At 42.1% G+C, this 26,866-nt stretch overlaps 1 protein-coding gene across 1 annotated transcript in view; it reads left to right on the top strand.

The window, feature by feature from the left end:
- The window catches only part of ralba (v-ral simian leukemia viral oncogene homolog Ba (ras related)), a 49,290-nt gene extending 22,640 nt beyond the window's left edge, over positions 1-26,650 (top strand). The window contains exons 2-5 of the mRNA XM_028808054.2: positions 19,803-19,965; positions 23,238-23,446; positions 24,993-25,170; positions 26,485-26,650. Of these exons, the coding sequence (XP_028663887.1) occupies positions 19,852-19,965; positions 23,238-23,446; positions 24,993-25,170; positions 26,485-26,604 (621 nt within the window). The 5' untranslated portion in view covers positions 19,803-19,851 and the 3' untranslated portion in view covers positions 26,605-26,650. The remainder of the gene's footprint in view (positions 1-19,802; positions 19,966-23,237; positions 23,447-24,992; positions 25,171-26,484) is intronic.
- The last annotated feature ends 216 nt before the right edge of the window (positions 26,651-26,866 follow it).

Here is a 26,866-nt window from a genome sequence, read left to right on the forward strand (position 1 = left end):
GAATTTAACTTTTAATTTGCATTTTACCTGCAAACATGTCACGGTGCTGTGCGCCTGCAGTCCGTGGTGAGCGACATGCAAAAATAAAGAGACTTGAATTGATTGTGGGTGGGAAACAAATGTGCTAACCTGGGAACTGGAGCCGGGTCCCTGGATCTTCTAAGGCAGCCGTGCTGACCAGTAAGCCACTGGGATGGCCTCACGTCATCCTGCAGTGTTGTAGCTGATTTAGTGTCTTCGCCAAACGGGTGATCAGCTGAAAAACAAAAATGTAGAAAACCAAAGAATATTTTTGGTGGTGTGTGCAGTGATCTTACTGGTAATGCGTACAGTACCGACAAAGGCGCTCGACCTTCTATTAGCCAGCCTGCAAAACTTGTGATCAACTAGCGGTCAGTATGAGCCCCCCCACCACACCCCATACTTCTGTAATGTCAGCAGATGAAATGAAGAAAACATAGTAAGTCCTTGTTAGGACCTAACGCTGTCACTTTCAGATCTCTCTGTGATAATACAAAAATCCTGGGACGAGACGTGACGTGACTTTCTCAGAGAGACACTTTCACGTCCCGCGAGACGAGACTTTGTGTCAGGAGATTTAACCACACCGGGGGCCGGAAATAAAAGACAAAGAGTAGATGACAAAGTAGAACATTGTAAACAATTCAAAAACGTTGGCGCGATACACATGCAGAGCAGCTTAGAGATGCTGGAAATACGTAAATTCGAAAGTCTCTAGAAAAGGATAGTAAAGATCACATTAGTGCAAACAAATGGAAATTACTACACTGTGAAATAACGGAACAGCGAAAAGAGATCGAATATATTGTTCGGATTTAAAGTTTAGGTCGGAGACTTGTAGATCGTCTAATTCGTGATGCCATCAGGGAAAAGTCGTGTTTCTTCCCAATGAAGAGGCGTATCCGCGAGAATTCAAAGATTTGTTGTTTGGTGAAAGTGAAATCCCGTGAGACAAGACTTAATGCAAAGAGATTTGGAAAAGTCCCGCCCACATTTAAAACATTTACAGCCACGCCCACGGTTCAATCATCTCTCATTTGTGTGAATGCTATTGTCAGACGCAGTTCGTGTAGAGAGAAAGAAACGATATTCACTTGTGGGCAGTTAGACGTTGTGTTGTCACGATGTGAGCCCAAACAAGGAATCAAAATTCAATGCAAGATTGACAAAAAGGTAAAAGAGATCGAATATACAGACATAAGTGATATGACAGACATATGTAGATATTGTGTGGCTTTAAACTTTAAGTCAGAGACTTGTAGATCGTCTAATTCGTGTTTCTTCCCAATGAAGAGGCGTATCCGCGAGAATTGAGATTTGATGTCTGGTGAAAGTGAAACCCACATACGCGAGCGGCAGAGATGTGAAGTTGCTGGCGCATAGCGGAGGCTGGGGGTGTGGTGGGGGGGGATTGTCGGCAAGCGAAGCAAGCAGGGGCCGAAGCCCCCTAGTTTTATATAGTTAAAGTACATCATGAAGACCACTCTGAAGCATTTAATGCATGTGGGTTTGCTTTGGTGTAGACAGCAACCTGAGTACAGAGCCCCGGGAGTTTTTACTAAGATCTGACTCCTGCTTTAGTTCTGATTTTGTCCCACTTGTGTCACATTCAGTGCATCTTCTGACTTTAATCCACTTCTAATTATGGAGCCGGAATTCCTCTTTTTAAACCCGTCCTTAAGGGTGGCATCGTTCTTACGATCGGACTGACGTTATCAACCACAGAGTAAGCAGGGTGGTAGCCTGACAACTAAGGGATGGCACAATGTTTTAATAGCCTGGTACTTTTTAACTATCGGGCCATTTTGTGTGACCATAGTACCCCTTGGCATGTGGTCTTCAATGATGACTCGGGTGCACGAGTGGTGGCGAGGACAAGACAAACCCTTTAATTCTGCTGGCACTGCCAGGCAGGTGACGCAAGTGACGACATTGAGAAATGCCAGCATCAGTCTTGTGAAGGTTCGTTCCATTTTCTAACTTTAACTTGACTCCCCCTCAAATATAGATGAGTACAATTAAAAATCTGTGTTGCAGAGTGAATTATTAAACCCACACCACAGCTAACCTGTCATCACAAATAGCACATTTTTTAAAATATAATAAATCTCAACATTCATTTCTATGTATGCTAGAGTAGCAGTTAAAAGCCAGCTGTTACAAAAGTGTCCTTGTCATTTATACCTCAAGATCTGGCAGGGCTGGTGACGTATTCCTTGTGAACGTTCTTTCCTTCAGACTCCGTATGCTTCTTACTGAATTTCAAGTATTTTTCAATAAACTTTTTTGGAATTTTTTTTTTTCGACTTCATGGTGGCAGCCACAGCTTTTTTTTGTTCCCAGCTCTTCTTCAGATACAAATTTCCCACCCATCCATCTTTGAAATGCTTCATGCCCCTCAATGCTGTTGCCCTACTTGTCTCTGTCTGTCTAAAGTCTCTTAACCACTTTGCCAAATTGTACAGCAGATTAAGTTGCACAAATGAGACGAAGAAACCTCGACACTTTGCAAAACAAGGGTTAAATGATTGGTCATGAAACTCCAGGACTAAATGGAAGCCATTGCCACCCACTGGTGTCCATCACGTGTCCCTGAACTCGACTCCCACACCACACACGGGATGAGTGCAGGACGGTCCATCTCAAAAACGACTCCACTAACTCTTACAGTTTTATAACTTTAACACATCTCTGCTTCTCCAAAAGTATTGTTGTGTTTTAAGTACAGCATGGCACGTCTCCTCTTACTCGTCACGTGACTCATCGGCCAGTTTTCTCTCTAAAACGTTTATTACAATTCATGTGTGACCCTCATTTTGACATTTTTTTTTTCTTTTTAAGTTCTTTTTCCAAGTCAGTGGAGCGAAAAATAAGACTATTGATTAAGTAAAGTGTGATTTGTATGGGCAGCCGGACATTTATTTATCCAAAGTGACCTGCACTGAGCGTGTGCCCTGCAGTCGACTGGCACTGCTTACATGGCTTGTGCCTGCTGTATATGGGCTGGGGCTTGACTCCTAGTGACTCTGAATGGCATGAATCCAGTAGACAGCGGGTACTTGTGCACACTCGAGCTTTCATGGGGTTGGCAGCGTAGAAATGGGAGTAAGGAGTACGTCAGGTAAGCTGATTTGGATTTTCTATTGATTTAAAATGGAGTTTTGTACTTTGATACATTCCTGTTTTTAGTGACATTGGAGAGTAGCATAACTGAATATACAAGTAGGAATTTCACTGTACTCTGTACATATTATTATTAAATAAATCGACTACGGGCAGGAGGAGGAGTATAGGGACCTAATCAAGGACTTTGTTAAATGGTGCGACTCAAACCACCTACACCTGAACACCAGCAAAACCAAGGAGCTGGTGGTGGATTTTAGGAGGCCCAGACCCCTCATGGACCCCGTGATCATCAGAGGTGACCGTGTGCAGATGGTGCAGACCTATAAATACCTGGGAGTGCAGCTGGATGATAAACTGGACTGGACTGCCAATACTGATGCTCTGTGTAAGAGAGGACAGAGCTGACTATACTTCCTTAGAAGGCTGGCGTCCTTCAACATCTGCAATAAGATGCTGCAGATGTTCTATCAGACAGTTGTGGCGAGCGCCCTCTTCTACGCAGTGGTGTGCTGGGGAGGCAGCATAAAGAACAGGGACGCCTCACGCCTGGACAAACTGGTGAGGAAGGCAGGCTCTATTGTAGGCACGGATCTGGACAGTTTGACATCTGTGGCAGAGCGACGGGCGCTGAGCAGACTCCTGTCAATCATGGAGAATCCACTGAACAGGATCATCTCCAGACAGAGGAGCAGCTTCAGAGACAGACTGCCGTCACCGTCCTGCTCCACTGACAGACTGAGGAGATCGTTCCTCCACCACACTATGTGACTCTTCAATTCCACCGGGGGGGTAAACGTTAACATTATACAAAGATATTGTCTGTTATACCTGCATTGTTATCACTCTTTAATTTAATATTGTGTTTTATCAGTATGCTGCTGCTGCTGGAGTATGGGAATTTCCCCTTGGGATTAATAAAGTATCTATCTATCTATCTATCTATCTATCTATCTATCTATCTATCTATCTATCTATCTATCTATCTATCTATTATGTAGTGCCTTTCACATCTATCTATCTGATAGATAGATGCGAAAGGCACTATAAAATAGATAGATGTGCGAAAGGCACTATAAAATAGAAAGGCACTATAAGATAGATAGACGGATGTGAAAGGCACTATATAATAGACATTTTAGTGTAGTCGGCAGGATTACATAGTACCTTTCACATCCATCTATCTATCATATAGTGCCTTTCTATTTTATAGTGCCTTTCGCACATCTATTTATTTTATAGTGTCTTTCACATCTATCAGATAGATGTGAAAGGCACTATAAAATAGAGATAGATAGATATGCAAAAGACACTATAAAATAGATCGTGTAACAGTAGGGGGCGCTAGTGCTCCCTTGAACACTCAAGTACCATGCCAAACACCAGGTAAAAGTCCAAGACTTTTTATTTTTATAATAATAACGTGCACTAAGCACCCTCCACTCCACTCTACACATACAAAGCTCTATAATTAATAATCACTACGATATTCTCAATCCTCCTCTCCCAGACACTTAGCCACCCTTCCTCCTAGCTCAGCTCAGTGTCTGGGCTTTCCCACAGTCCTTTTATATCCCCTGACGCGGAAGTGGTTCCAGCCCAACAATCCATAAGTCCTCATCACTTCCGGGTCAGATTAAAAGTCCTTTTCTTCAACCCGGAAGCACGTCGTTCCTTCCGGTCATGTGATCATGACGCACTTCCGGGTTATTGGGCACATAGCACTCTGTAAGCCTCCCTACAGCGGCTCCTGGTGGTCCCCATGGTATCCAGCAGGGTTGTTTATAAAAACTACAATGTCCATAATGCCCTGCTGGACTTTGGGGACCTTCCATGCTGCTGGGAGGGCTCCATATGGCGGCCTGGAGGTGTGGACCGGAACTTTTAGCTGGCCATCCCTCACAATAGATAGATACGAAAGGCACTATAAAATAAATAGATATATATGTGAAAGGCACTATAAAATAGATAGAGATAGAGAGAGAGTGCATTTCAAATCTATCTATCTATGTAATCCTGCTGACTACACTAAAATGTCTGTTATATAGTGCCTTTCATATCTATCTATCTATCTATCTAATCTTGCCAACTACACTATCTATCTACTTACCTACTTACTGGCATTAACACAACAAAATGGGAGACGTGCTTGCAAAGTAGTAGATCTCCCAAAAATGAAGAGTCCTCTGCTTTTGAGGTAAGCAGTCGGCATTAATGCATGTCATGACAGCCAGATGAACAGGATTCCAGCAGTGAAGATGTCACTGTAAGTCGAAAATGCCAAGGTGCTAATGTTATCTTTACCTGGCAGTTTCTGTTGACACTCCTTAGTTGAGAAACCTGATTTGCAGAAAATGAAGTTTTATGTAGAAAGCTAGAAAATCCATCCTTGGGCTTTTAACCTTCTCACTGAAACAAACTAAAAAGAAAATTGCAGTTATGTGATCATTCAACCAGCAGAACAATACCACACAATGGGTCACATCTGAGAGCTCAGCCTTAGAGTGCAGATGCTTAAGTGATCGAGGTGTTGGTGACAAAAGACTTGGGTGGAAAAAGCTGTTTTGGAGCCGCTGGGGTTGGTTTATAAAAGGTTATAATAGGTGTAGGTGAATAATTAATGAAACCTTTTTTCTTTTTCTTGCAACCTAGTTTTGTCTTTTTTGTGTCTCAGAGACCCAGAGTCACCAGCAGGCCCCCCATCACCTTCCTCACCTTCCTCGTGGTGAATTGCATGGAAGGCTGTAGCGGAGCAATGGCGTTCGCTGACGCTGCCTGAGGCAACCAAACGCAAGACACTCTGCACACGACACATGACCCTTTCCCATTCAGTATTACTGTGAATCACAGCTCCACATGAGCCAAATTCGGACAACTCCAAATGGGATGTAAAATGTATGCCATTGAGGATAACAGAGCATCCACTTATTGTGGCATCATTTGGTCGCGGTCTTCACAGTTGGAATGGTGAAGTGGTTTCTTCTTTTAATTACCGCATACACTTGCATTAGGGTTAGGCTTAGGGTAGGGGATGCTAGCTATAACTAGCTACACGCAGGTACAGCATTAAATTATAATTGGGTCCTCCTTAATTCAATTGTTTGAGATACCTTCTAATCAAAACATTTAACTTTTTTCATTAAAGCCATTAAGAAAGATTGTACCTAAGGCCTTAATCCATTCCATTTCCTTCCTTAGTCTATAGGTCTTATTCCAATATGATTGATGTTCGGGTTGTGGTGGCTCTGAGGGTAGGGATCTGCGCTGGCAATCCAGAAGGTTGGCGGTTCGAATCCCGTAAATGCCAAAAGGGACTCTGCTCTGTTGGGCCCTTAACCTGCAATTGCTGAGCGCTTTAAGTAGTGAGAAAAGTGCTATATAAATGCAAAGAATTATTATTATAGGGCACCAACGAACAATATGTGAAAAAGTGCCGTATCTATTTTGTGAAGTCTTACCCTGTAAAAATGTTCCTTTTCATAAAAATGATACATGAAAAAAAAAATTGAGATGAATATATCAACATTTACCGGTGGCACAATGCTTCTGAAGTCATCGGTATTTACTGTAAAATCCACTTTTCATGTAACTGTTCTGCTTGTTATTGACAGGTGTTGTACTTGGAATATTCAGCATAACTGAGCCTTTAAAATAAATTTATCGTTTTTATCTATGCCTAGTCTTTACTTTTTTTTGCTGTGACACTTGCGTAAGAAACGTAAAATAATGCAAAAAATAAAAAACCGGGTATTTTTTTTATATGCTCATACAGGCAGATTTCATTCACAGTTCCCCAAAGTTAAAGGTTAATAACTTGTGTGATTCTGATATTTTATCAGCAGTTTTATCAGTATCAGTGAGTGATAATAGAGGAACTTGGAGACCACAAGAAGAAAATGTTAGTGCTGTTTGCATAGCATAGTCCTATAAACTGGATGGGATTATTTCTTATCTGCATCTTTAGATTGCTACAAAGCTGTACCAAAATTATAAATTTACTGAGTCCTAATTACTCAAACTGTTATATTTGTGGGTGGCGCAGTGGGTAGCGCTGCTGCCTCACAGTAAGGAGACCTGTGGTTCACTTCCCTGGTCCTCCCTGCGTGGAGTTTGCATGTTCTCCCCGTGTGTGCGTGGGGTTTCCTCCCACAGTCCAAAGACATGCAGGTTAGGTGGATTGGCGATCCTAAATTGTCCCTACTGTGTGTGGTTGGTGTGTGTGTGCCCTGTGGTGGGATGGCACCCTGCCCAAGGTTTGTTTCCTGCCTTGCGCCCTGTGTTGGCTGGGATTGGCGCCAGCAGACCCCCGTGACCCTGTAGTTAGGATATAGCGGGTTGGATAATGGACAGATGGATGGATGTTATAGATAGATACTTTATTAATCCCAATGGGAAATTCGCATTCTCCAGCAGCAGCATAGTGATACAATAAATAATATTAAATTAAAGATTGATAATAATGCAGGTAAAAAACAGACAATAACTATGTATAATGTTAAATGTTAACGTTTACCCCCCGGGTGGAATTGAAGAGTTGCATAGTTTGGGGGAGGAACGATCTCCTCAGTGTGTCAGTGGAGCAGGACGGTGACAGCAGTCTGTCGCTGAAGCTGCTCTTCTGTCTGGAGATGATACTATTATTTATATAATTTATATATATATTTGTTATATTGGGTGGTCCAGATCTAATTATGCAATTTTCATTACACTATAACTTATTATGTACTGTAGAGAATTCACAGCACCTGCCCTGCTTTCCAAAATGGCGGGGAGACGGTTGCCAGTCAAACAGTTGCATAACGGGTATAGGTGAAGGAGTTAGGCCAGATGACGTCAGTTGTAGATATAAAGTCAAGGCAATCATGACATGGTGTATGGCTTCTAGGAGGCCTGTCTCTCTGAGACCATGACTGGCTGTAAGCTACCTTCTAACAGACAAGTGCGAAGTCGATTTTTTTATTGGCATACTGTTGAGAAGAAAACAGTCCAGGATGGAGATTTCACAGGACTTCCTCGTGGACGATCCTGATTCATAGGACAGTAATGAAGCATATATTTCAGCTCAGTGCCATGTCAAACACCTGAAAGTGGTCAATGATGCAGCAGATAGAGGGGTGGCACTGATTCAGCCATTCAATTCGGCCATCACAAACCAAGAAGAACAGAAACAGTACCTCCTACAAGTTGTAGAAGTCCATCACAAACGGTATCCAGCACCAACAAAAACTCTGTTAACTGAAAAGCTCTGAAGAGCTGGACAGAACAGTCCTATCCGCACACACGTTTCTGTATAGTGAATATAGAACAATTCGGATCTCTTGTGCCACCAGTAAATATTGTTTGATTGTCATAAAACTTTGTGTAATTTATTGTGGTATCTAGAGGAACAAAACTCGGGGCTAAGATGTGAGAAAATAAAAACTTTGATTTTCACTGGCACCCTAACTTGCATATAAGTCAGGTCTTGAAACCCAAAAAATCGATGATAAAATCGGACCCCGACTTGTACGCCTGTTCAAAAATACAATTTGTTTTTTATATACATCTTCTCATTTCCTCCAATCTCACACCAGTTTCTCAGACACATTGAATTTTGTTGAATCAGCGCAGTTACCAATTTAATTTGCCACGTCAACGACTTTTAATTTAAAACCAGTTTCATATTTTCTTCTGACTGAACACTCCATCGTAGATAAGGGATGCTCTTACGATAAAAGTGTATGAGGGGGTGAGGTACAAAAAACACAAATCCGTGCAAACGTCGCTTCAGAATACTTTGGGTATTAATTACCATGTGGTCACGTAGGCACAATACTAGGAAAAGAAAAGGCCGCGTGCTCCGTGGTTACTCTCAGGTGGGCCCTAGCTTATCATAATCTCTTGGACCAATAGTGTGAGTTTTCCGCATTCGACTTATACGAGCGACATTATAAAATACTGGAAATTATACGGTAAAATCAATCCCCGACTTATCCGCAGGAGAACTTAAACGCGAGTAGATAGATACTGTACTTTTTAAATCTGTAATCCTAACTAACTCTTCTCTCTTCTGTAGCTATGTGTTACCTTACCTTATGGTGATGGATGCCGCCAGTCTGAAGCAGCAGTAAAGCTCTCGCTTGTTGTTTCTGTACACGAGTTGGTGAAGGTGTACTTCTGTGTTTCTTAATTCTTTCTCAAGATCATAAAGAAGCTCTGTGCGACTGTGCCATGAACTTCACTCACAGCAGCTCACTTCTCCTGCTCCTTGAAATTGAAGTGGTTAAGTGACATGATATTCATAAAAGTAAAAAATAAATAATAAAAGCACCTTAACTTGCATAGAAAGATATGAAAAATGCCTCAGCGCCACTTTATACTCAAGTGACTGAGGATGTGCTCCGTATTTGTGTTTCATTAAAAACAGCCTCATGGCTCCATTATTTAAAGATTCTAATGATTCGTATTTCACTGGCACTGTAACTTATCATTAACACGCCACAGTGATCCACTTTCTGTCAGGTTTGGATTCACTTCACCATCAGGGTTCTCTTTGAAAAATTTTAATTTAGCCACAAACCTTTTACGTCCAACAGCAGCACAGACATTTTTACACTATTTATGTTTGAATCTGCTGCCTATGAAAGCAATTTCAGCCACAGGATATTGTAAAATAGCATTACAAACATCTCTTTAATTACATTCTATTAACACTGTTATTTTTGAATATGACTTTATTATTACTAAAACGTAATAAACTAAATTGAAATAACACACAGTTTACTAATATGCCAACCTTCAAACCAACTAACTGAGTCTGCGAGCGCACCTGAATGTTGCGTCATCCTAACATTTTCTTATGTAGAACAAAGTGGCTGCTGCCATGTTTGTAGTGACACACAAGGCTTGTTAAGACAGCGGACTCAACTGGGGTGCAGAAACCCACCTGTACCAATAAACGACTGAACTGCGGCTCATGCCAACATCAACCCGGTGCTTCATCAGATACTGAAGGAGTGAATCTGAGCGGCCCTGACACCTCTGCCAAGGCTCCTTCAATGCACCCAAATGGATGTTCATCTCAGGCTTGTGACCTCAAACTAAGCCTGCCTGTGTGTGACGGACAAAAAATATAGTGCATGGTTTTAAAAACTGGAAGTGACTTCGATCCAATCGTCCGAGTTCACACTTTCCTTGAAAACTAGCCACATTTCTCTCTGTGGCACTTTTGGAGACATACGGGCGGACAATCGACTCTCTACACACACTTGTTTACATTTTCACTCAGATTTCCCGTTTCCCTTGCATTTGGTAGCTTTGGCAGTGACTTGGTGGCTTTGTTTATTTGTTTTTTTAATAGTTCATTTTTCCTTTATTGTGGCACATTTTCTGTAACAGCCATGTGAAAAAGTTTGGGACCCCCTCTCAGCCTGCATAATAGCTGACTCTCCTTTCAACAACAAAGATAACAGTGGTCTGTCTTTCATTTCCTAGGATCATCTGAGTCCTGCGGTGTTTTCCGAACAAAGATTTTTAGTGACGCAGTATTTAGTTGAATGAAATTAAATCAAATGTGAAAAACTGGCTGTGCAAAAATGTGTGTCCCCTTGTCATTGTGCTGATTTGAATGCCTGTCACTGCTCAATGCTGATTGGTTGTTGAGCTTGTTAAGCCTTGATCTTCATAGACCGGTGTGTCCACTCATGAGATATAAAGGTATCTAAGGTGGTCAATTACAAGTTGTGCTTCCTTCCCTTTGACTCTCCTCTGAAGAGTGGCAGCATGGGATCCTCAAAGCAACTCTCCAAAGATCTGAAAACAAAGTTTGTTGAGTCTCCTGGTTTAGGGGAAGGCTACAAAAAGCCATCTCAGAGGTTTAAACTGTCAGTTTCTGTAACTGTAAGGAATGGAATCAGGAAATGGAAGGCCACAGGCACAGTTGCTGTTAAACCAGCAGGTCTGGCAGGCCAAGAAAAATACAGGAGCGGCATATGAGCAGGATTGTGAGAATGGTGATAGACAACCCACAGATCACCTCCAAAGACCTACAAGAACATCTGACAGATGGTGTATCTGTACATCGTTCTAAAATTCAAACATCTGTATGGCAGGGTGATGAGAAAGAAGCCCTTTCTGCACTCACACCACAAACACAGCCGCTTGTTGTATGCCAATGCTCATTTAGACAAGCCAGATTCATTTTGGAACAAAGTGCTTTGGACTGATGAGACACAAATTGAGTAATTTGGTCAGAACAAAGAGCACTTTGCATAGTGGAAGAAGAACACCGCATTCCAAGAAAAACACCTGCTACCTACTGTCAGATTTGGTGGAGGTCCCATCATGCTGTGGGGCTGTGTGGCCAGTTCAGGGACTGGGGCCCTTGTTAAAGTCGAGGGTCAGATGAATTCAACCCAATATCAACAAATTCTTCATGATAATGTTCAAGCATCAGTCACAAAATTGACGTTACACAGGTGTTGGATATTCCAACAAGACAATGACCCAAAACAAAATCTACAAAGACATTCATGCAGAGGGAGAAGTACAATGTTCTGGAATGGCCGTCACAGTCCCCTGACTTGAATATCATCGAAAATCTATGGGATGATTTGAAGCAGGCTGTCCATCAAATTGAACTGAACTGGAGAGATTTTGTATGAAGAATGGTGAACAAGACCTCCATCCAGAATCAGACACTCATCAGAGGCTATAGGAGGACAGCGTCTAGAGGCTGTTAGATTTGAAAAGGAGGCTCCACTAAGTATCGATGTCATATCTCTGTTGGGGTGCCCACATTTATGCACCTGTCTAATTTTGTTATGATGCATATTACATATTTTATGTTAATCCAATAAACTTAATGTCACTGCTGAAATCCTACTGTGTCCATAAGGCATGTCAGATATTAAAAGGAAGTTCAGCCAATGAGAAACAAATATCCAAAGAATTGAGAGGGGTCCCCAAACTTTTTCATATGACTGTATTTAGTCAGAGACTGTTGAGTGAATTTTAAACTCTTTGGAAGCTGTCATGAATTTTAATAGCATGAGTGCCAGAGTGCATCGTTTATATTTTAATAACTGGTTGCCTTTTCCGTCTGGGAGTACGTATGGGGAGGAAAAAAAAAAAAGTAGGTCAGACGAATCAGGAATGCATCTTTGGCACAACCTTTACTTCACCTCAGTGAAAACTAGGCCAGCGCCATGCGTCCTTCATGCCGTTTATGTGCCTGCAGATAATTTTAAGTCTGCCATTCCTTCTGTTGTTACGTACTGTACATCTTGCGTCTAGCATGGAGTGTTAGCTTTGCAGAAAGGGCCAGCTGGAAAAGTTAATTTAATAACCGCAAAAGCAACACAAATCACTCTCAAAATAAATAATTTTATACTTAGCTTGTATTAAATAATCTCTTTTTGTTAGCAATAGCCTCAGGATTTTCTTTTATAAGAGATTTTTTCAAGTCCCGCCCTCCTCTCCACCATTTCTGGTTCACAGCTCACGGCCCGCGGTCCTCTCACCTCTCATTGCTTTGAATGTTTTTGTCAGACTCGGCTCTTGCGCTCTCAGCTCTTCTAATCTTATATCACAGCTCCAGCTTATTCAAAACTCGGCTGCAAGAGTACTGACACGAACCAGCAGCAGTGAGCACATCACACCCATCCTGCTCCGTCTCCACTGGCTCCCTGTGTCTTACAGAATCGAATATCAAATCCTACTAATAACCTACAAGGCCTTAAACGACCTGCGCCAAACTACATCAGTGACCTCCTCCATCACTATGTGCCTGTCCGCCCACTAAGGTCCTCTGATTCTGGTAATCTTGTTGTGCCCCTCACTAATCTACACTCCATGGGTGACAGCAGGGCCTTCAGCTGTATAGCGCCCAGACTCTGGAATGACCTACTGAAATGAATCAGGTCAGCTGACTCCATGAATTCTTTTAAAAAATAACTCAAAATTAATCTGTTCAGTTTGTCTTTTAGCTCTCCTTGACTTTATTACCCTTCTCTTAGTTTACCTCCATGTCAAGATGCTCATGTAACCTGTGTGTGTGTGCGAGACCATCAATGATGTTGTCTGTTAGGCTTTTCTCTGAATTTATTGTCTTAATCTTCTTTATTTATTTATCTCGTTTAGTACAGTGCTATATACTGTATACCCTGCCGTTCTATCTTAAACTCTGTGAAGTGCCTTGAGCATAGGAAAGGCGCTATATAAATAAAATGTATTATTTATTATTATAAATTTTTATGTTTTCCTCACTTTAACTTCCCAATTAAAGAAGATGTACTATGTCCAGATCTTATTGAAGAATTTCATCCTTAAGTGTTATCAACAGAAGAAATGAGTACACAGGCAATCCCAGCACTGAGAAATGATGAAGTCAAATGAATTAACGTGAAAATTGTCAATCGGTTACACTGCAAATTGGTTAAATGTGTACCAATAGACTACACTGAAACAGTTGGTGAGGATGGTGCGGAAGATGAAAACATCAGCTTACAGTATCACGAAGAATATCTACAACCATTGACAACGTCTGGTCTTCCACAGGCCGAATTACTGTAGAAAGAAGGATGTATCTAATGTAATTGTGTAATTGAGGTCTGAGTGATGGGCTATGCAATAGGACAGGATTAGTGGGATTCAAAATTGGGTGAACAATTCTGACATGTAAACTTTTAACAGGCAACAATAAAGGTAATGTGGTACATCTAACATGAGCCACCAAAGGAGATTGCGATATGCCATTCGTATTAAAATGTTTAGTTTCCCGTTAGAATAGCTTTTGCTATGACAATCAACAAATCACAGTCGACCCTTGATATACGACCGGCCTGACATGCGAACAACTTGATTTACGACCAAAACTTTTGTCTTGATTTACGAACAACTTCTTACATTACGTCCTGAATGCGGTCACGTGTATCCGCTTGCGCGATTGTAAACAAATGGCCAAGAGCGTTCGTAAGCGTCAGTCGGAGCCCAGATACATGTGTTTGTGGATGTAATTTCGTTCAGTGCAGTGATTTATATAATTTTTTTCTGATTGATTGCTTGGAAGGAAGACAAGGTAACGAAGGTAAAGAAAGCGATCACAATCAAAACGAAGAAGGAAATTGTGCGGAAATATGAGAGTGGTGTTCGTGTGACCGATCTCGCTAATATGTACAGCATGTCGAAATCCACCATCTCGACAATTTTACAAAGAAAAGATTTGTTTAAGGAGGCTCCTTCCAAACAATAACCACCTTCCATTTCATTCTCCTCCTCCTCCCTTCCTGCAGCCCAAAGATGTCAAATTAAATGGTGAGTACAGTATGAAATTGTTGTTTCTGGTAGGCTAGGCACTTTTTATAACTTTTTGGTTAGTACATTAGAAAAAGTATTGGTGTTTTGGTAAATTATACATTATACAACCCTTTTTTATTATGAAAAGGTTAATAAGTAAGTGTTGCTGTGGGAGGTTCGGAATGCATTATGGGTACTTTTATTATTTCTTATGGGAAAAATGGTCTTGACTTACAACCAACTTGAGTTACAAGCAGCCCTCACGAACCAATTGAGTTCGTAAGTCAAGGGTCCACTGTATTTATTAGAGAGAAAGAAATGAAATTCACTCACGGGCAGTTATACGTTGTGTTGTCACGATGAAAGTCTAAACACGCAATCAAAATTCAATGCGATCTTGAACAAAAGTGAATTCCAAATATTGTTTATACTGTAAAAGTGTACGTTTAAAAAGTATTTGTGTGTTAATTTCAAAGCCAAACAGAACGAAAATGTATAATGCAATGAATACCTTGTATGCTGCATGAAACATAAACGTTTTACTATTTTTTACTTTGGTTAATTACTCGCTGTACAGTGATCTCTCCTCGATCGCGGGGGTAGGTGTTCCAGAACCTCCCGCAAAAGGTGAAAATCCGCGAAGTAGAAACCATATGTTTAGATGGTTATTTTTATATTGTCATGCTTGGGTCACAGATTTGCACAGAAACACAGGAGGTTGTAGAGAGGCAGGAGTTTTACTCAAACACTGCAAACAAACATTTGTCTCTTTTTCAAAAGTTTAAACTGTGCTCCATGACAAGACAGAGATGACAGTTCCGTCTCACAATTAAAAGAATGCAAACATATCTTCCTCTTCAAAGGAGTACACGTCAGGAGCAGAGAATGTCAGAGAGAGAAAGGAAAGCAAACAAATCAATAGGGCTGTTTGGCTTTTAAGTATGCAAAGCACCGCTGGTACAAAGCAGTTGCAATGAAGGCAGCAGCTCACACCCCCTCTGTCAGGAGCAGAGAATGTCACAGAGAGAGACAGAGAAAAACAATCAATCAAAAATCAATCCGTGCCCTTTTAAGTATGCAAAGCACCGCTGGTACAAAGCAGTTGCAATGAAGGCAGCAGCTCACACCCCCTCTGTCAGGAGCAGAGAATGTCACAGAGAGAGACAGAGAAAAACAATCAATCAAAAATCAATCCGTGCCCTTTTAAGTATGCGAAGCACCATGCAGCATGTCGCTTCATGAAGTAGCTGCACAGAAGGGAGCAACGTGAAGGTAATCTTTCAGCATTTTTAGATGAGCGTCCGTATCATCTAGGTATGCGAACAGCCCCCCTGCTCAATCCCCCTACGTCAGGATCAGAGAAAGTCAGCGCAAGAGAAAGAGAAAAGTAAGCTGGGTAGCTTCTCAGCCATCTGCCAATAGCGTCCCTTGTATGAAATCAACTGGGCAAACCAACTGAGGAAGCATGTACCAGAAATTAAAAGACCCATTGTCCTCAGAAATCCGCGAACCAGCAAAAAATCTGCAATTTTTTATTTAAATATGCTTACATATAAAATCCGCGATAGAGTGAAGCCGCGAAAGTCGAAGCGAGGGATTACTGTAATGTCAAATAGTTAGGTCTATTATGCATCCATCCATTATCCAACCTGCTATATCCTAACTACAGGGTCATGGGGGTCTGCTGGAGCCAATCCCAGCCAACACAGGGCGCAAGGCAGGAAACAAACCCCGGGCAGGGCGCCAGCCCACCACAGGGCACACATACGGGCCAATTTAGAATCGCCAATGCACCTAACCTGCATGTCTTTGGACTGTGGGAGGAAACCCACGCAGACACGGGGAGAACATGCAAACTCCACGCAGGGAGGACCTGGGAAGTGAACCCAGACGGGTCTACTAACTGCAAGGCAGCAGTGCTACCCACTGCGCCACTGTGCCGCCCGGTCTATTATGCATATGTAATAATTCCCATGAAAATAACAATCTGTTTAAATTGCCACAGAGCCGTGAAGTGGCTAGTGTGTAGCGCCAGCCCAGGGGTTGGCGAGTGAAACCAGCAGTCTTTCAATATACCCATCTACAATCGGGGCCTACCAGCCGACCTGCCATAGAAGTCTGTAGACTTGAACACAGCAACCAGCTGAGGTGCTCTCACTGCTCTGGCTGTTGGCAAAGCCTGCAGACGTCTGGACCGTGGAAGGTTACAGAAGACGTCAGCGGCGGTGGTGCTCTCGGCATGTCTGGGGTCCAGCACTTGTGAGGCTGTGGTAACACTATTTATGACTTGGAGATAACAACACAGTTTTCATACGGTTCAAAAAGTAAAATCAGAGTTTAAGCAGTGGCTTCACCTGCCCAACCAATTCCTGAAAATCTATGGGAGCAAAAGACGGATTAGATTCTCTCAGACAGATTTGAGCTGATCAGGAAAGCGGATAGCAACAATTTCTAATAAACAGCAGTAAAAAAGAAATCCAGTATGCAGCATATGAAAGGGTTAAGTGTGACGAGACGCACATCCAGGGCCACAAGGCTGGTCTTTCTGGAGTTACGTGCGCTTTGTTTCGACTGTTGCTCTCAATCTCCTAACTGCATGTCCTTGATGTCAAATATTCATCTGCCATAACTCTTGACAGATTGGTTTAATAATTGGATTAAATAATGTTGAGAAATGCCGTGTTTGTATGTGAATGGAACGGTGACATTTTAGCCACCAGCTGACCGATTCCTTTTCCTTTTGTTACACTGACTTGAGTTTCAGTTGTCATGATGTTAATCCAAATGTAGGTTTAGTTGTAGAATTAAAATTTATCAGGTAAGGAAGACCAAAATTTTGGGGCAGGGTTGCTCTACTAATCCATCATGGTGCCGTGGTGTGTGTTGATCAGCAAAAGGAAGCAAGACTTTTTTTTCTGGACAGGTTTCCATTGTCACATCTTTTAAATTCTTCACCTGAAGGACATGCGCGTGTGCTCGGGGAGTGAGGGCCTCGTGGGGATAATGAAAATGGAATTAGGGTTACTTGACCTAACAATATTAGGCTAAGAAAGCCACCCCATGATCTTGGGCAAGTGACAGTTGGCCAAAAAGCCCAGGGTGCCATTTGTCTGCTTTGTCTGGATTGCACCAAGAGCAGCGATGTGCTAAAATGAAGACTTGCAGCTAAAGCTTCTTGTCCTGCTGCCGAGTGCTCCATTACCAACTCCAAGTCAAGTCTGTTAATGTGCCTCACTGAAGAGCAGAACCAGCGCCTGGAAGCTTTTCCATCGTTGCATTTCTAGATCAGTCATTGGCAGAGTCCCCCTCTGAGTGAGCAGCGTGACCGCTGTAGAAAAATCCTCTGCTTTGTTAAACTCCTGTCAGTTGTGAGGTGTGTGACAGTCAGGTACTTGTGCATCGATGAATATGACATTATTGTCACTGCTCTCGTTTTAGGCTGGCACAGCGGCTGCCAAGCAGCTGTTTAGTCCTGCGTGTTCTCGTCTTTCATCCCTGCTCTCTAACGGCATGCCTTTCTTGTCGTGTTCCAAGTATTAAAGCGCTACCTGTGCATGTCTAGGGTATTTACTGAATCCACTCACAAGGTCCATACTGTGAGCGGCTTTACAAACCCGAGGGTACGTTCATACTTGACGAGTGCAGTTGGCAACATTTGGGTGGTGGCTTTGTCTTGATGGGTTTCTGTTGACTGACTGCGGGTCGGTGAGAAGTGGTGACGGACATCTCACATGCGTGTCTTTACCAAGAGTTTAACAGACACAGAGGTGACCGAGAGAACCGTATTGGGTTGAACAGGCGGGCCCCAAAGAATGGAGAGAAGCCCGTCCTGTGGGCCAATGTGAAGCTTGGCCTGTGCCTCCAATATGGACCACCCAGTATGGAGTAACACTTAGCTTATTTTTAAGATGAACATTTAAATTGTTGTCTAATCTGGCAGTCCTGGAGGTAAGTTAGGGCAAGAGATCAACTGGCTGGAGGAAGAGAAGGCCGGAAAGAAACCTCAGCTGTGCGTTTTTTAATTGGATAAGACACAAGCTACACAACCTAAAAACCGTGCTGTGCTGGTAAAGGCCATGTGCAGGTCAAGTGACCTTCATGGCGGTCCCTAAAATCATAAGAACAGATGCTGATATCCAGACACGGAACTTGAAACCGAGACAGTAAGTGAGACTTGGTGGAGCAGCCGCAGTGTTTGTGTCAGCGTCTTGTCACCTGCTGTCTGGATTGTTGCCGTTTCTTGCTTGGGCATCAAGGGGTCACAAACAATAAAACGGGGTGCAGGACTCTGTGAGTTTAATAACGCGGTGCTTATGAAGTCTGGTCCCTTTGGTGTCAAGTTTCAGGGATGATTTAAGATCCTGTCCTGGTAACTGCACCACGGGGGGACTTTCTATCCGTCTGCCTTTCCCCCCCTTTCTGATCTATTCAGCTGTCTATTATATAGCGCCTTTCTCATCTCTCTGTCCATCTGTCTTGTCAGTTACTTCCCTTTCCACAGATCTGTATTTTGCAAATCTCCATTCTACAAACATTGCAGGATATCTGACAGTTAATTAATATAAATTCCAGTGCTGCCCAATAAAAATCGGCAAAATTTTGCTTTACAGTTTGGAGGAGAGCATAACTCTACTACCGGTCTGAAAATCCAAGAATTAAATTTGTATTTCAGGTATTGTTTCAGCAGAAACAAAACTTAACTTTGTTTTTATACTCCAATGTGCAGTTTAATGTGCCACAGACTGACTAACGTGGGTAAGACTTCCACAAGTAACCACCTTACTGTTTAAAAGCCGTTACACAGTTTATCATTTTATTTGGATAGTGAAAAAATGAGGGGTGACCTCTTCATCCTTAGCTAAATTGCATTTTTCCAGCATAAATAATAATTTTATTGGCTGCATTTCTGTTAATTGCCATTGCGGTTGTCTTAATTATATTTAGAACTGTATTGTTTAGTGTAAGATGAATTCATTCCAAAATCCATCCATATATTATCCAACCCGCTATATCCTAACTACAGGGTCACGGGGGTCTGCTGGAGCCAATCCCAGCCAACACAGGGCGCAAGGCAGGAAACAAACCCTGGGCAGGGCACCAGCCCACCGCAGGGCACACACACACACACACCAAGGACAATTTAGAATTGCCAATCCACGTAACCTGTAGGAGGATACCCACGCAGACATGGGGAGAACAAGCAAACCCGGGTCTCCTAACTACGAGGCAGCACCGCTACCCACTGCGCCACCGTGCCGCCCCATTCCAGAATATTAATCACATTTTGATGGCCCGGGATAGAATAGTAAATTTGGCACAAAGAGGTTCAAACGTTGATTTTTATGTCTGTATGTATTTTATTTTATTTGTTTCTTTTTTTGTAGTCCAATCACCTTCTGACTGACCAGTCGCATTTGGGACCTCCTAGCAGCAATGGCAGCCACTAAGGCCAAGAACCAGAGTTCCCTGGTCCTGCACAAAGTGATCATGGTGGGAAGTGGAGGGGTTGGCAAGTCGGCACTGACTCTGCAGTTCATGTATGACGAGGTGAGGCTGCTTTTCTTCCGAGTTTATTTTGTGTCATTTCTCATAGCACTCAGATGTGTATTTTATATGAAGCTTGTGTCTGTCAATATTGGTACAAAACACTAGTTATTATTATAATTATTGATTATGCAGAAGCCTTGCTGTGAGCATCACATTTTTGTAAAGACTGTTTACAGTGACAGCATTACGATCCTTCTGCACAACTGAAGCCGATCTCGGTAACATCAGATGAAAGGCAGACCCCAAACCGGACTGTGCATCAGTCCAGCACAGGGCACACTCACCCACCCGCTCACACAGGGTGGTCTGCAGTTACTAGTCATACTGACTATCTGCAGTGTAAGATGAAAAGTGGAATACCCAGAGAAATCACTTGTGCCAGCTCAGGACTCGGGACTTTCGAGGTTACACTGGTAAATATTGTGATAGAATTTATGGAATTAAATAAAAAAAAAATAGAAAAAGTAAAAACTCAAATCACTTGTTTTCTTGAGTTTTAACTCAATACCCCTAAGTCCCAAATGGCAGCAGTTATCCGGCCTTGGCTGGGTATTCAACTGTTACGTTGGCTCTGTGCCTGGACTCCTGCGAGAATAAATCGAGTTCTCCTCAGAGTTTAGTCCTCGTTTATCTGTGTTCATCGTTCTTTCTGTCTTACCTTGAGTCTCGATCTCTGCTGCTGGAAACAATTCCCAGAGCTTGACGGGGGGCGACCATCAGGCCTCACAGTAGGCCTCATATGATGCACAGTGTCTGCTTGCTAGGCGGGCCGTTGTCTTCCATTCTTGACCCATCTGGTCAGAAAATGTTTTGCCATCTGTTTGTGAAAACCTCGAGGCCTGCTGTTTGTGGTAGAAGTGACGCACATCTACAGGTGCATCTCAATAAATTAGAATATCATCAAAAAGAGAAGTTATTTCAGTAATTCAATTCAAAAAGTGAAACTCCTATCTTAATACATAATTCGCCAGCCTCCTCACTCACTGACTCACTGACGTCCGTCCGAAGCCGAATGCGCAGTCGCCTGTTGCGCAGCTGCCCAAAAAACCTTACGAGATCGTCATCGTGGCAGGTGGCGGATTTACGGCCGCGAAAATTCAAAGAGAAAGGCGACTTCGATTAAAGCTCTAGAGGCCTGAAAGGCGATTTCGACTACAGCTCGAGGCCTAATTACGCATTCATTCAGTACACCTATATCAGGTTTGTGGTGCTTATACTTATTACTATTCCACTCGTGCCCGTTTCATCTTACGTTGTCGAAACGGGCTCTTTGTCTAGTATTATATAGATTCATCACAAACAAAGTAATACGTTTCAATTTATTTCTTTTCATTTTGCTGATTTATGGCTTATAGCTAATGAAACCCAAAATTCAGATCTCAGAAAATTAAAATTAGTTCAATATCAATGATATTCTAATTTATTGAGATGCACCTGTATCTATCTATCGTATTATGTAGTGCCTTTCACATCTACAGGTGCATCTCAATAAATTTAGAATATCATCGAAAAATTAATTATTTCAGTAATTCAATTCAAAAAGTGAAACCCATATATTATATAGATTCGTCTCACACAAAGTGATACATTTCAAGTGTTTATTTCTTTTCATTTTGCTGATTATGGCTTCCAGGTAATGAAAACCCAAAATTCAGTATCTCAGAAAATTAGAATATTGTGGAAAAAGTTAAATATTTTAGACTCCTGGTGTCCCCACTCCACTCGGCTAATGAACCCAAAACACCTGGAAAGGGGTCCTGAGCCTTGAAATGGTCTGTTAGTCTGGGTCAGTAGGCCACACAATCATTGGCAGTTGTCCCGAAGACTGTCATAGAGACCCTCTACAAGGATGGTAAGCCACAAAAGGCCATTGCTAAAGAAGCTGGCTGTTCACAGAGTGACGTATCCAAGCAGATTAATAGAAAGTTGAGTGGAAGGAAGAAATGTGACAGCAGAAAAAGGTGCCCAAGTAACAGGGATAATGGCAGCTTTGAGAGGATTGTGAAGACCCTAACCCTAATTTGGGGGAGATTCCCAAGGAGTGGCAAGAGCCACCTCACACACAAACGCAACACACAACATTCAATCTGGCTCTTATATATAAAGTACAGTGATGGCAGCTTCCACCTGCAGCTATAGACTCTCCAGTACGCGAGTGACTCTCCACGCTAGTGTTTAGATCTGGACAGTGCACGTGCCTAAAACATTACTTACGTAAGAGCCAGCTCGATTGTTATGTACCTATTTATCCTGATTTATTTACTTACTTCCTACAGCGTAAAGTCACAAGTAGACTGCAGAGCTTCCCGTGCACATATACAAAGTACAACGACAGCAAAAGTGCGATGTGCATTCTTTCTCCGATGTAGAACCGTTGTCATCAGTTCACCTCTGTTATAGGACGTCTTTATGTGAAAACAGCAGTGTCAGATCGGGGGGGTGGGATCGTGAATGCGACTGAGAGAATAAAACTGAATAAAAAAAATAAAAAATAAAGCTAACCTTTACAAGTATCAAATGTGCACCGGCTGTTACAGACTCAAATCAAATATATGTTTCTATTCTAAAATAGTAAGAATAAGAGCAGCTCACTTCTCAAAATGGAGTCACCCGTGAAGTTTTGATTACCAGTCCACAGTTGATACCGTTGCGCCACTGAAGCGGTCGTATCAAATGCGTGTCAATGTTGCACCCTAACGCGGGTTCTTTTTCTGCAGTTATATTCTTGAACAGAAGCGCACTTGTTCTGTTATATTTGTACCTTTTGTGAAAGTGTTTATTTGATATTTGGACTTCAGGCTTCACACTTCATGTCTACAATTTGTCAATTATTACTGAAACCTGAAAAACATTTCTGTTTTAACGATGTGTTTACAAAGATTGTTGTAGACGCGGAACACACATGTTCCAAATAACGAGATAGTATTTATAAAAGGTGTCATTTTGCTTGACTTCTCACTCAATACAACTCTAAGCAACTGACATGCAGGTAAACAGACTTGAGCTGAGAAAACTGTGTGGCGGTGGGGGGTTGTGATAGCAGGCTGCTTGCTGCTTATTTACATTTACTTACATTTACAAGACACAAAACGCTGTTGGAGAGGTGCGAAGGGGTTTAAGGCGGGACGGATGTATGAGTTTTTTCGTAGGCTTTGGTAATTCAAGTGTTAAAGGGGCATTCTGTTTAAAATGGATGGCAGCTCAGAGCTTTGCTGTCAGTCTTAACTGCACTCCTGTTTTTTTTTCCCCCTTTCTTTTTAAAAATGTATCAGTTTGTAGAAGACTATGAGCCCACAAAGGCTGATAGCTACAGGAAGAAAGTAGTCTTGGATGGAGAGGAAGCACAGATAGACATTCTTGACACCGCCGGACAGGAGGACTATGCAGCCATTCGTGACAATTACTTCAGAAGCGGAGAGGGCTTCCTACTTGTTTTTTCTATAACAGAACACGAATCGTTCTCCTCCACAGTGGAACTAAGGTGAGACTTACAAACCAAATTGAACCTTTTAGTCCTGGGATGGTGGGGGGCCTCACCAGCTGCAGGTTTTCTTTCCAGACGCTTTCTTAAAGTTAAGATTCAGAGCCCTTAGCAGCCAAACAAAGCGATCCAATAGATGACCAGCCAGTTAACTTAATCCCTCTTGCATCTCTGTGTTCATCATACAATAAAATAATATATTTGAAAAATAAAGCTCTGAAGGAAAAAAAAAATCTGCTCTAGCCCAAGTAATACACTTTGACAGAGTTTACAGAAAAATGAAAGTCAAGTTTTGGAAGTGTCTGGTGTGATGGAATGAGAGCACAAAGAAGAATTCAACAATGGGTGTCTTACCGGCAAGATAACCTAAGAGGTGGGGTGAAGTAAAAATGGTGGCCCTCCAGGAACTGATTTGGAGATCTGCAGGTTATCTGCTCTTCTCTTGGCTCACTTTGCATCTCATCATTACTTTTTTTGTTTCATTTCTGGTTAAGGGAAAAGAAAAAGGGAAGAGTTTGGAATCTTAAAACGGCAATTCAGTTTAAAAAAAGGCAAAAGAAGTCCTGTCCATTATCAGCAGTAATCAGTGACTGTTTATTAAAGTGGCTGGAATTAAAACCTTCAGCAACTGCTGCCCTCCAGGATCTCATTTTGACACACCTGGATTAGAGCAATTGTACACGGTCAATAAAATGAAAGCTTAATGGTACCGTCATTGTTTTAGAATTTTACTAAGTTATTGTCTCTCAGACTGTGCCAAGAAGAACTAACCGTATTATTGATGAGTTGTCAAACCCCGGACCAAACAATCGAGACTGCAGATTTTCTTAGATGATTGAAAACTCATGAAGGATCATTCATCGGAGCCTCTGTATTCCTCCACAGAATGTGAATCCATTACCTGTATACTTTGAACTGCTGTGCATGTGCTAAATGAGGCATAGCGGTTAAGGCTTTGGACTTCAAACCCTGTGGCTATGGGTTCAATCCCGCTGCTGACACTGTGTGACCCTGAGCAAGTCACTTCACCTCCCTGAGCTCCACCTGGAAAACCAAAAGAAACCAACTGTATCATAAATGTTACACATCGCCTTGGATAAAGACGTCGGCCAAATAAGTCGGTGTAAATGTAATAAATATATAAAAAATATAATGTGTGTGTGTGTGTGTGTGTGTCTGTATATATGTGAGAGATATATATATCAATCACACATATATACAGACACACACACACACACACACTAGGGGGCTTTGCTCGGCAATATATGTATATATATGTATATAATATAATATGTATATAATATATGTATATATATATATATATTATGTATATGTGTGTGTTTGTATATGTATGTATGTATATGTGTGTATATACAGTATATATGTATATTTTTTTGGGAATATTCTTTAGGATGTAGTCTAGCAAACAGTATAACCTGCAAAGAAATAAAATGTTATTTCCCGGCAGTGCAGATTCGAGCTATTTAAATGTAACACGCGACACTGGAAACCATAACCAATGCTTGTGTTTTTTTGTTTGATGTAGGGAGCAAATCCTGAGAGTGAAATCTGAGGATGACAAGATACCCCTGCTATTAGTTGGGAACAAGTGTGATCTGGAAGACCGAAGGCAGGTGTCTGTGGATGAAGCCAGGGGGAAAGCTGAACAATGGGGAGTTCAGTACGTTGAAACTTCTGCTAAAACAAGAGCCAACGTAGACAAGGTTAGTTTAAAAAAAGGTACATTTTAATCATTTCCTTTGATAAATTGCCCAGACAAGCTTTTTTTTTCTTGAACCAAACAATACGCCAGTAGGGGACTGGGTGGGGGTCTTAGTACATCACAGTTGTTATTTGAATTTAAAGGCAGAGTTCATTCCTGTAAGCCGCACGTATTGTGTGGCCAATTCCTCCATTCCACATTTTCAGCTCATGTTCATTCCAAACTAAGATTACTGGGCTTGTCCTGGTGGTATTAAGTACAAGACAGAGTCACCAGTACGTTACCTGCTCAGGGCTGATAGAAAGTCTTCAGTCAGACCAGCCTGCACCTCCTTGGTTGGGGGGATTGGGGGAGTGAAGCACTGAACAGAATGCACTGCGCTGCACCAACCTGCCCCTTGTGCTCACTTCTATGGGGCCGAATGTGATTCACAGATTTGCCTGATGTGATCGTCTTGGGAATATCAGAGAAAGACAAAATATATAAACTAAAACTAAGCAGGCGTCAAGAGAATGTAAACACGGGGCCAGATTTAAAGGCCACTCTCCAGGCAGTAGGAGCGACATGTGCTTTGTCTTTTGTAAGCTCACTGAAGTCTAAAATGCGGGGCACAAACATACAGCCTAAATCAGGAGGAGACTTTGATCGTCCTCTGGATTTGTGAAAACCCTGCTTGACTGCATTGCTTGATCTTAATTACTCCCAATCTACTCTACTGGAACAGGTAGTAGTAGCAAAGTCGGCTTTATATAAACTTTCACCAGCGATCTTCAAACTGGGCCTCATCCTCGGCAAATCGTGATTTACAGTTGAAGGTCATTCCTTCTGTCACTTCATGGCTGCTGACATTATTTTGGATTGGATATGAAGTGGAAGTGTGCCCCTGGTATGTTTGTGCCGCCCTGCTCTCATTTTCCTTTGTAGTAAATGTTGGCTGAGCTGTTTGACTAGAAGCCACTAGTTTGCCGATTTGTCTCGTTTTATGATGCCAAGCGAAACGTTTCACGTGGTGTAGCTAATTTCTAGACTTTTCACATACAATACGGCTCCATTGTCCGTACCTTTTTATGGATAGTCTGACTAAATGAGCGGCAAGTGAGATGTTTGGGCAGGTAACCCGGGTCTGACCATACACATAACTTCCATCCATCCATTATCCAACCCACTATATCCTAACTACAGGGTCACAGGGGGTCTGCTGGAGCCAATCCCAGCCAACACGGGGCACAAGGCAGGTAACAAACCCCGGGCAGGGCGCCAGCCCACCACAGGGCATACACATAACTTGACGCAGCTAATCGTCTCTCTCTTGCAGGTGTTTTTTGACCTCATGCGGGAAGTCAAATTGAAAAAGATGTCTGAAAACAAAGAAAAAAATGGAAAAAAGAGCGGAAAGAGCAAAAAAAGCTTGAAGGATCGATGTTGTTTGCTTTGAAGCCAGCTATGGAACTTTGTGGATGGTAGAAACCAAAATATAAAAATGGGGGGGGGGTGAGAAGTAATGACCACTAAAATAAAAGGTTTGGAATTCATTTTGAATTTTGAATGAAATGAGGTACTGCTCTGAAAGTGTCAGGGGTGCGTTAGGGTCCTCCAAACACCAAATGACCCAACCCCACCTCAGTTCTCTAATCTTTGCTGTCTTGGGACACATTTTTGAAAATACCACCGAAGGTTTGCATACCCGACATTCCCAA

Source organism: Erpetoichthys calabaricus, chromosome 8, assembly GCF_900747795.2.
Source record: "Erpetoichthys calabaricus chromosome 8, fErpCal1.3, whole genome shotgun sequence".
Taxonomy (NCBI): domain Eukaryota; kingdom Metazoa; phylum Chordata; class Cladistia; order Polypteriformes; family Polypteridae; genus Erpetoichthys; species Erpetoichthys calabaricus.